Source organism: Oxyura jamaicensis, chromosome 9, assembly GCF_011077185.1.
Source record: "Oxyura jamaicensis isolate SHBP4307 breed ruddy duck chromosome 9, BPBGC_Ojam_1.0, whole genome shotgun sequence".
NCBI lineage: Eukaryota > Metazoa > Chordata > Aves > Anseriformes > Anatidae > Oxyura > Oxyura jamaicensis.
The window spans coordinates 9,519,609-9,529,969 of record NC_048901.1 but is presented as its reverse complement, the minus strand read 5'-3'; the positions used below and the strand labels follow the sequence as shown (position 1 = coordinate 9,529,969).

General features: G+C 55.0%; 2 protein-coding genes across 5 annotated transcripts; both read left to right on the top strand.

The window, feature by feature from the left end:
• Positions 1 to 343: 343 nt before the first annotated feature.
• LOC118171449 lies at positions 344 to 3,962 on the top strand. Its single transcript, XM_035334569.1, has one exon. The coding sequence runs from the start codon at positions 412 to 414 to the stop codon at positions 1,276 to 1,278; it is 867 nt and encodes a 288-aa protein (XP_035190460.1). The 5' UTR covers positions 344 to 411; the 3' UTR covers positions 1,279 to 3,962.
• Positions 3,963 to 4,074: 112 nt separating this feature from the next.
• On the top strand, positions 4,075 to 10,165 carry LOC118171448 (autoimmune regulator-like). 4 transcript variants are annotated; one of them, XM_035334566.1, is made up of 14 exons: positions 4,075 to 4,212; positions 4,696 to 7,117; positions 7,221 to 7,395; positions 7,496 to 7,648; positions 7,743 to 7,814; positions 8,049 to 8,059; positions 8,093 to 8,165; positions 8,276 to 8,400; positions 8,526 to 8,603; positions 8,750 to 8,982; positions 9,065 to 9,265; positions 9,358 to 9,454; positions 9,716 to 9,784; positions 9,961 to 10,165. In XM_035334566.1, exons 2-14 carry the CDS (start codon positions 6,977 to 6,979, stop codon positions 10,039 to 10,041), a joined length of 1,509 nt encoding a protein of 502 aa, XP_035190457.1. In that variant the 5' UTR covers positions 4,075 to 4,212; positions 4,696 to 6,976; the 3' UTR covers positions 10,042 to 10,165. The 4 variants fall into 4 exon arrangements, with proteins under 4 accessions (XP_035190457.1, XP_035190459.1, XP_035190456.1 ...); XM_035334568.1 differs by lacking the exons at positions 8,049 to 8,059; positions 8,093 to 8,165; XM_035334565.1 differs by lacking the exons at positions 8,049 to 8,059; positions 8,093 to 8,165 and having other exon boundaries at positions 7,496 to 7,814; positions 8,276 to 8,603.
• Positions 10,166 to 10,361: the final 196 nt, after the last annotated feature.

Here is a 10,361-nt window from a genome sequence, read left to right as displayed (position 1 = left end):
GCGGGGCGGGCGGGCCCGGGCGGGCCCGGGCGGGCCTCGAGCAGCGGCCGCCGAGGCCTGGGGCCGGGCCCTGCGTGTGCCCCGAGCGGAGCCTGGGGCGGCCGCAGCGTGCTGTAATTTACAACGTTAACGCGAAGCGCCCGTAACTCCGCTCAGCCTAACCAAACGCGGCGTTAGACCTCCAGGGCTGTGCAGACGAGCGAGAGTCCCGACGTGCCGGCGCCTCACGGGGCCGGGCTCACGCAGCAGCCGCCCCGCAGGGCGCAGCACGTTGTAAAGCCCCTGTCCCGTTGGTCTGAGCACGGTTTGTCCTCTGTCTGTTGGCGTTGCAGAAAAAGGTGCCTCGTTTCACGTGCCATCTCTTAAATTATCTTTCAGATTATGTCATAACTACAGGATAAACGAGCAGTGATGGAATCACTGGATACCGAGGTGAAAGCACGGAAGACTCTGGGGACTGTTGAGTATGTGGAGTCTTCAGGCTTCACCCAGGGAATACTGCCGACAAAGAAGGATGTGGTGCAGAACATGCTGTATCTGCTGCAGCCCAAAAGAGCTGGCCAGGCCCAGCGCTCCAAAGAGGATGCAGCCCACTTGCTTGCTGAGCACCTGCAAGAGCACTGGTTGGTTTGCAACTTGCACACCATCGGAACACAAAATATAAAGAAACTTATCCTCAAAATGTACGAGGAATTTACCCGATTGTATCAGACCCGAAAGCAGAGGCAGAACCAGGCTTTTACAGAGAGAGCAGACAAATTCAACGAGAGTTCGGAGAAGCTCTTTGACATATTTTGTACAGACACGCAGACAAGAAATAAACTGGAGGAATACAGTGGAATAAAAATGACTGGCATCGAATGGAAATTTCTTGAAGATCAAAGAAGTGAAAGGAAGATGTACTATGAAGATTTCACAGACAAGCAGGAACTGAAGATGATGGAAAGAAGGCAAAAGATACAATGTCTGGAGCACTTCAGGAAGCTCGCCAGGGAGGAGAAGGAAGGAAACAAATCAAAGGAAATGACATATAAAAGTGATGAGCAATCGGATGAAGGCACAAGCGTGGATGAATCCTATCTAGCCGAGGAAGAGAACGGAGGGGCTCCTGCCTTTTCGCTGAGGGGCAGAAGAAAGCGCCGCTGCACTGCCTGGTCGACCGGTGCCACGACTCCTGCCAGCGATGCCATGCCCCTGGAGTGCCAGCATATACGGATGAGCATCAGGAGAGTTAGGCCTGGGTTCTACGAGACTGTGGACAAGGTCGAAAACTGCTAGTGTATGCTGTGGTCAGCAAGCAGAGCTGCTGGAGTACAAGGTGGCAGTACACACGTTAGGCAAGTTTGAAATCCCACAATCAAAGCGAGTGTCGCAGATCCCCAGCCAGAGCTCAGGAACATCCTGCCTCCGGGGAAGGGTGCTGGGACGACAACAACAGTGACAAGGACTAAACCACGTGGACTTGGAAGGATAAGTAGTCGGCGACTAATGACACGAAGATTCAAACGTAGCAGATGATGTAAGGTTATGTAGCACATGAGCCTCTTCCAAGGTCCTGTCTACATCGGTGGGTTTTTGGAAGTCTCTCACCATTTCTGAGCCAGTGGTGGCCTAACAGGACTGATTTACTGCAGGGAAATAACTTGGACTTGTTGCTAATACAAAATGAATGTGCTGAAGAGCCCTTGCTCCTGCCGGTTTCGGTGGGAAGGAGAGGTCTTCAGCCCCTTTCAGTAGAATTTGGTGTTTATGTGAGGAAGGAAGCTAGTTTCCACGTTGCGTTACCCGGTCCTAGAGAGGCGTCCTGTCATGTCGTGGAGGGATTGCTCTTCTGCTTGGGGAGGGAGAGAGGGATCAGGAGACATTTAAGTGCTTTGGCTGTAAAAGTAGTGGTGGTTCTGGATACTTTATTCTGGACTCTATTTTAACGATGTTTCCTTGATCAGGATAAACCTTCCTGTAGCTGGATGAGTTTTAATACAAAGTCCCTAATGTAGCCACTGAGGTATGAATCCTAAACGAATTGGCATAGTCTTATCTTCCCAGGGAGGGGGAGTGGTGTGAAGATAGAGGGAAGGATGCAAATTGCATCATTCAGTTTAAAGTGGGAAGAGTTTTAGAAGCCGTTACGTTATCCTGTTGTCTTAGGATATAGGGAAGAAAAAAACTTTCCTGTGTGTAGCTGTGGGATTTGCAGCAAAAGGCATCGAAGTCTGGGCTTGCTTTTCCTCCCCCTGTAGGTACGTGCAGACCAGTGGGGTGGAAGTGGTACTTTTCCACCAAGAGCTTGTGTGAAAAAGGTATAATCCTCTTGCCCACACATATCCTCAACAGTGACATGTCTGTGATTTTAGATACATGCAGTACAAGGGTATCTGCCGTTCTTAGTTAGGGTTGCTTTACTGGTTTTTAAAGATGAGAGAGTTGAACTTTGTACAGGAACCCAGCGCTGGAGATCTCCCTGGTGAGATTCGCAGAGCTTGCCAGATGACATTTAACAACACAAAGTGAAGTCTCGGTTTGTCCACAGAAATACTCCGGTAGAAAGAGCTCAAACTTGCCTGGTTTTCAAATTTACCTTTCAGTGTGAACGTTGATTTCCCCACTCCAGCATCTCAGCTTTTCCCCGTTTCTTTCCTAGATGTCCTGCATATCATTTTACTGACATTAACTCGTGCTGTTTCATTCTTTAGCTTTTGCTTCCTTTAACAATAAATGCATGTACAAATAATTTTGACAGCTCCTGTTACTTTGATGAATCAGTTCTTGGACTGCTTTGAAGTCCTATGCCAAAGGAGGAATGAAACGCCAGTTAGCCGCTGTTCCAATTCAGATGCAGCAGAGCCAGGCAAAGCCCAGGCAGCAGCAGCAGCAGCCCTGGCCGTGCTGCGCAGTCAGGCTGCAGCGTATATCCGCTGTCCCTCTGAGGACGGATCTGTCCGGCTCTGAGTGATACGTCGGCTTCCCAGTGAACTTGTTCTTTATTAATTGCCAGGATCCTTATTCTGTGTCTCTGAGAAGTTCCTCTTGGTAAGTGGCTCCAGAATATCCAGTGAGCGCAGTGCATTCCACGTCACTGCTAGTGTCGTTACAGGTTTATTTGCACGAGCCCGCGTTCTGCAACACCCTTCAGCCTCCTCTGCTTGAGAGATCGCAGCCCTCTCTCTCCTCTCTGACGTGCTTCACTGACTTCCCCATGCAAATGATGTCACGTTTAAACTATTTGCCTTCCAGCCCTGAGGTGCTGGACTCTAGCCTCTCACTGGGCTTTTACACCAGCAGCTCTGTTTCAGCAGGGAATATAGCCAAGCTCGGACCTCGCAGAAATAGATGTTTTTGTAATAACTGCTGTAAAACTCCCTTTGTATTAAAAATATAGATGAAGTATAAGTGCTAGCGTCTAAAGTAAATCCGACAGGGTTGAATTGAGTATGGAACACAGCTGTATAGCGCTTTATGATTTTCAGGGATTCAGGGAATTTAAGGTTGTCGAATCTGACTTCCTGTATACCACAGGGAATTACATTTCATTCAGAAGCCCCATACTCAGCCTACTGGTTTCAGTTTAACTGATGTGTCTTGCAGAAAGTTGAGCTGAAGGCGTCAGAAGCCTGCTGTCTTCCTCAGTTACATACTTAATCATTTGCTGTTTAATAATTACGACCATCCTATAGGCTGTGATTCTTTTCATGACATCGTGTACAGGCTGAGCAGTGTTTATTGCATTTAATTCATGTTTGTTTTTTAACTGGGTTTGACTGTGGAAAGAGCCAAAGCCTGGCTCTGTTTCTGCTGCAACAGGGGGAAGATTTCTATAAAGATGTATTCTGATTACTCTTCTTTGGGACCATGGTGCCTTTTTAATCAGGACAGTAAATCTTGTCCCAGATTCTGTACTTTTGTACGTTAACAGTTGTTGACTTTCCTTTTTTGGTGTGTCCCAAATAAATTAATATAACATACCTCTGGGCTTTTGTTTCTTCTTTCTAAAGGGGGAGGAAAGAGGAAGCTGAAGCTAAAATTAATCTTCTCTGCTACAGCTCTCCCCACCAGGCTCTTGCAGGAGCAGCTGCGAAGCACACGGGTGGATCCGCTTTCATCTGGACTGCGCGGGGCAGCAGTAGGAAAGCTTCTGGAGATAGGAGGAGCCGAGAACCTCAGCCCCACGTGGAGCCTTTTTACAACAAATGCTGGAGCCTGGAGCCACCAAAGGTAAGGGGATGGGGCTGAGACTTGCATTCCTGGTGGTGGCATTTCACTCTGACTGGCCGTGAACCACAGGCACAGCGTTGGAGACCCTCTCCTTCCCAGCAGTGGTCCCGTGATCCTGCCTGGTGGGTGGGTGGGTTCCCCCTTGTGCCTGCTCCTCCCTGTGACTCAGGGCCGTGTTCAGGGGATTGTAAGAGACGAGTGCGGGGCAGGTGGTGTCCAAGAGACATACAAGGGTGATGGCCTGCGGGACCTCAGGGTGGAGGGGAAGTGGGGAAGGAAGAAATGCTGCTAACAGCACCTTTGCTTCAGTAGCTTTTCACAGAAGAGGGAATCAAAGTGCATCCCGGGGTTACAAGGGCTTTTGATGGATACTGAGGTGCTGATTTACCTGGATGTTTATGGAAAAATACTTCCAGCCTTGCAGCTGGATGGTGCGAATTGCACTCTCCTACCTTGAAACTTTTGCTTTGATTTCTGCAGGAGGAGCAATACAAACGAGAGGACATCCTGAAACCTGAGTGTGGCCAGGTGCCTCGGCACCCCAGCCTTCAGTCCTTGGGGCCAGGCAGGGCTCGTGCCAGCCCCAGGGAGGGTTTTATACCCTCTGCGAGCAAGAGATGACTTTTTCTCAGCCTTTTCACTGCCAAGGTCTGCTCTAAGCAAGGTATAACAGAAATACCCCTCTGATCTGCCAGCAAGTATGTGCCTCTTCATATGGCACCTGGCAGCCCCTGCTCTGCCTCCTGCATAGCATCTCAGAAAGGGGAAGGAACACAAAAAAAAAACAACCCCAAATGCAAATTATTGCACTGCTGAGCTAGCTGGACACGAAGAACAATCTATCTGTGATTCCAAGCAGAGAAGCAGTCACAAAGTTGGAATTTGAAACAAGCCCAATCAAGCCCGGCAAGCAAAGCACTGTGGGCACACGGCTCTCGGCGGTGTTGGGCAGCACCTGCGCACAAAGGAGCGGCCGTTTGTGGGTGTGTGAGCACGGGGAGGGCACAGCCGCCTTGTCTTGGCGGTGCTGGAGCGCTTAACAAAGGGTGACAGTGACAGATAGTGGCTTGGCAGGTTGAGTGGGACACTGAGGAAAGCAGTTTTCATGGTGAAGGGTGGAGCAGGCCCTGAAACTGTCACAGCTGCGTTGATGCTCAGTGCCTGGGTCGGGCTGCAGCAGCTCCCGGCTGGGAGATGAACCTCCCGTTTCACCTGGTACCCGTGCTGTGTCCCCTGGGTGCTGCAGGTGTGTCCCCGCTGTGACAGATGGCTGCTCATCCAGCTGCTGGGGGCTGTGGATGCTGCTGGGAAGGGACCAGTGGGGACTCCTAAACCCTGCCGTAGGACACAAAGACCTGGTGCAGTGTCTGCCTGGCCTCCATCCCACTGCTCCCAGTGCCTCCAAGGGAAAAATCACTCCGGATCCTGAGAGGAGCTTTGGGGAGAGAGTTCCTTTGTGTAAACATGTTAGTGCGTTAACCAGAAATGGATGAGGGCATTTCCTGCCCTTGCAGAGGGTGTTGTCTTGTTATTCTTCCCGAGTTTCTGGATAGCAGCCACTGTCTCCTGGCATGGCTCTGTAGCCAGCAGATACACGCTCCAGTCTTTCAGGACTTGATGAACGTCCCTGCCCACATCACCTTGCTCAGCACAACAGGGTTGTCTCCCTCATTGGTCCCATCCCTGGTCCCACCTGAGTTGGGTTTTGCTGCACAAATCGTGTCAAGCATGGCCCCAGCGCAGGAGGGCCGTGCACAGTCCAGGCGCTGTGGCTGAGTTGCCTGGGCTGACTCTGGCAGCAGGGACAGGTCTTTGGAGAGCGTCTGGGGCTGGAAACTAATCCTGGGGAAATCCCAAACGTTTGGGAAGTGGGAGGGGAGCCTTGGAGCTTTCCCTTTCCTGGGCTCCTGGTATGGAACGATCGGGTATGTTAGAGCATATAAACCCCAGTTTTTTTTTTTAATGCAAGACACTCACAGAGTGCCAATTCCCCCTTGGCTCTCAAGTTTTTTACAGCTCTGCATTTCTCGAGAAATCACTTTATTGCCCAATTTCCCATAATGGGCAATTACAGAGCTGTGTGTGCAGCCAGGTAATCCCCGGGTGTGCTCAGGGCACTGCCCGTCATTGTGCCACGCTGTGTGGCAGCACAGCTCCTTGGTCACTGCACCCAGACGTGCATTTGCAGAGTTTTTTCGGTGTCGGTGCTTCCCTGGGTGTTTGTTGACCCGCAGTGCATCAGCTATGAGCCTGCAGAGGTGGTTTGCAGGTAGCGTAACCACAGTAAATACGTCTCTTTTCCCTTGATTTCAGGGCCTTGCTTCCCACGTGCGGCTAAGTTTCTGGATGAGAGAAGCAGGAGCTGTGGAAAGTCCAGAAATTTTGGGACAACGCCTGGCCGACCACAGGGATGAAGGAGGCAGGGGCTGCCTACACCAACACCCTGGCTAATTCCCCTCTCCTGGGGTGGTCACCAGGGTGGGATTGTGTCTGTTGCCATCGGCAGCAGGTAACAGGTCAGGTGAAGAGCCGCCTGACCCCGACCCCCGGGGCCAGCAGCAGTGGCAGTGTGGGAGCGCGCCCGGCTGCGCGGTGCTGCAGGGACAGCTGGCACGGCCGGAGGTGCGAGCTCAGGTTACGCATTGTACAGAAATGAGTGGTGCTGTGGGAGCCTGACGAGTTTCCCACTTTCGGCAGCTGGGGCGTATTAAAGGGGAGCATTGGGGCTGGCCGCTCGTCCCAGCCGTGTCGCTGCCGCCTCAGCATGGCTGGGCCGGGGGGTGATGGGGACCTGCGGCACCTGCTGAAGCTGCACCGCACCGAGATCGCCATGGCGGTGGATGATGTCTTCCCGCTGCTGCATGGCCTCGCCGACCACGATGTCGTCCCCGAGCATGTCTTCAAGGTGAGGCACAGGGTGGGTGAACGCAGCCCCGGCCATGTTGCAGGGACTGGGGCTGGCCGGTGGCATCCAGACGCGTGTCCACGGGTGGCGGTGGCATCGGCAGGAGACGCTGAACCAGACGGAGCGAGAGGGCTCCCACCGCGCCTTCCATGCGCTGCTCACTTGGCTCCTGGGCCGCGATGTCACCGCTGTCCGTGCCTTCTGGGCGGTCCTCTTCAAGGACTACAACCTGGAGCGCTACACCCGGCTCCGGTCCCTCCACAGCGCCTTCCCCAAAGGTAGGCAGAGGCCAGGCTGGAGGAGACGGCACCCCCGGGGGCTTCCCACGGCAGGGGTGACACCCCGGGCTGGCTGTGCCTGTCCCTGCCCACTCTGCAGAGGTGGACCTCGGGCGGCAGCGCCGCAGCCGGCGCCTGTCCCCCAGCCCCATGGCACCGGTCCCACACAGACCCCAAGGCAAGAGAAAAGCCCCTGAGGAGCGGGATGGGGCCCGCATGGCACAGCCCTCACCACGGCATGCCGCCAGCCCCGGTATGGAGACCCGGTCAGGGTGGATGGAGGGAAGAAACGTGGGGGGGCACTTGCATCATGTCACCCAGGGTGACCTGTCCTCCAACACCCCCAGGGCCTCTGGCAAAGGCAAAGACTGTGAAGAAGCCAGAGAGTGTGGACACCACACGCTCACCCTGTACCAGCAGTGAGTGCCAAACTCTTCTTCCATTCCCTGGGGACAAGCACAGCCACAAGTTTCTCCCCAAAACAGTCCCAGTCGGCTGGTGATGGTCTGCGAGAGGCCACCGGGCACCTGCAGCCAGCAGGCTTGGGCAGGGAGTGGGTTGGGCCAAGGGGAGACGGGGCAGCAGTGGGGCAGTGTTTGCATTTATGCCCCCTGGGGCTTCACATGAGGCCGTCTGGGACCCCCTGCCCACAGGCCTCCAGGCTGCAGCCACCTCGGTGCAGAGGGTGGTCACGGTGGCAGCCAGCGAGGTGCCCGTCCCCTGCGGGGCTGCTGAGGGGAAGCACGTCATCAGACACGGGCTGGAGCCGAGTGAGTAAGCGCAGGCACTGGGCGGCCCCCAGCCTCAGAAGCCCCCCTCCTGTGGAGGGCCCCCACAGAGGGGCGGGTGGTGGCAGGGACGGCGCTCGTCTCTCTTCCAGGCAGTGCCAAGGCGGGCAGCAGAGCTGGGGACGAGCTTTACGACCCAGCTGCTGGCGAGGAGCCTGGGGCCAGGAGCAGGAGCCGCAGCCAGAAACCCACTGCCCGACCCAAGGCACTCCAAAGCGTACAGTGTCCCCCCCACATCACCTTACAGCCGTACGAGCCCTTCCAGCAGCAGGGATCCTCCCTTCCCTGCAGCTGTTCCAGTGGCTGCTGGTTCCCAAAACCCCTCTCCCGTTTTGCCCGCAGAGCGGGGGGCTGCGAGCAACACCCCAGAGCTGTCTGCCAGCGCCCACCATGCACAGCCAGGACCCCACACCCCAGCAGGTGAGCCTGGGGCTTGTCAGCACCCCAAAAGGCACCTGGTGAAATTGGGTCCGTCGGGATACGTCCCGGAGTATCCGCATGTGCTGGCTGAGTACAGGCAGTCTGGGAACAGGTGACTCCTGTGCCAAAAGACAGTGGTGTGTTAGGTGTTTGCAGGGCAGGTGCCGAGGGAAGATGTGTCGAGGAGGCAGTGGGTGACAGCGTCCACTGGTGCCACCCAGGGTGGCAATGGCAGCACCCCCCTGCCCGCTCCCCCATGGCAGGAGAATGAGGATGAGTGCGCAGCGTGCGGCGACGGTGGAGAGCTCATCTGCTGCGATGGCTGCCCCCGGGCTTTCCACCTTGCCTGTCTGGTGCCCCCGCTGCCCCGCGTCCCCAGGTGAGGCCCCAGCATAGGACGTGTGGCTCAGGTGTCCTTGGGCGTCCCTGCCCTCGCTCACAGCCATGCTCTGGCTCTGCAGCGGGACGTGGCAGTGCGGCTCGTGTGCGGTCAAGCTGGGCCAGCTGCAGGAGGCAGACGAGGTTGCAGATCAGCCCCCCGCGATCCCTGGGGAGGAAGAACACGGTGCCCACGTGGGCAGAGGCAATGGGAGTGTCTGCAGCCGCTGCTTCACCAAGATCCCTACACCCCAACACTGCCCTGCACCCAATGGGAACCCTGGGTGAGCCTCCTGCCACCCCCCACATCTCACCCCAAACCCCCTGCATCTGGTCTCGCTGCCTGGAGGGTTTGTGACACTGCCTTCGGCCACAGGGGGCTGCTGCTTTGCAGTTCCTGCCTGGGCACCCCAGAAACGGGCAGCGCAAGGAGCACCGCAGTTGCTGGAGACCGCGTGCATGAGGCAGCCAAGGTCAGTACAGGCAGCGCTGGGGGAACAGCCCCGGGAGGGACAGCACTGGGCAAGGACATTTGGAAGAGGACACGAGATGGGAGCGATGAAGCCAAGGAGTGATGGTTTGGGCTGGGTGAGGGGCAAGCAGCTATAGCTGGAGATGTTGCTGAAGCTGGGCTGGAAGGGGAACAGCGCACTGCGGAGCAGCCATCAGCTGGGCTGCAGGCACTGAAGGACTGAACCCAGCATGACACCAGACACAACCCATCTCCTCCACAGGCAGAGTGTGGCTCCCCCAGCAGTGACCCCATGTTGAGCAGAGATGAGCTCGATGCCCTCCTGGGCGAGGTAACTCATAGGTGGTGACACCAACAGGCAGAGCCCAAAAACAGGGAACTGAATGCCTGGGGTAACCCCACATCAGGTTCTCAGCCTATGGGTGGCACGCAAGTGAGAGCCAGGGTAAACACAAGAGGCTGGGAGTGGAGAAAACAAAGAGCAACCTCCCTTGGGATGTCCAACAGGGCGCATGGGACGGGATCCTGCAGTGGGCTTTCCAGAGCATGGCACGGCCCCTCGCAGACACCCATGGGCTCTTCGTGTAGTGCATGCAGCTAGCACCGGGGACCTGACAGGCTGCAGGCCAATCCTAAAGGGCACCTGTGCACTGGTAAGAGCACAGATGCTGATGTATTCCAATGACCAGTAAATAATAAAAGAAGATAAAAATTGGGTTAAAAAAACACACAACTTGAAAATATTGGTTAATGAAATAAAAATAAAAAGACAGAACAAAAAAAGCTTAAAATACGATTAAAAATTCTACAATTAATTCATGAGATGATAATAAATCTGCAAAAATACAACTGGAGAAAAAAAAAAGCCTACAGCACCCGGTATTCCCAGGAGGTCTCCCATCCAAGTA

Bases quoted from the DNA above. Each gene is read 5' to 3' on its own strand.
- LOC118171449 (XM_035334569.1), top strand. From the start codon at position 412: ATGGAATCACTGGATACCGAGGTGAAAGCACGGAAGACTCTGGGGACT.
- LOC118171448 (XM_035334565.1), top strand. From the start codon at position 6,977: ATGGCTGGGCCGGGGGGTGATGGGGACCTGCGGCACCTGCTGAAGCTG. The intron at 8,604-8,749 runs GTGAGCCTGGGG...GTGGTGTGTTAG, and splicing joins AGGACCCCACACCCCAGCAG to GTGTTTGCAGGGCAGGTGCC. The intron at 9,266-9,357 runs GTGAGCCTCCTG...CTTCGGCCACAG, and splicing joins GCACCCAATGGGAACCCTGG to GGGGCTGCTGCTTTGCAGTT.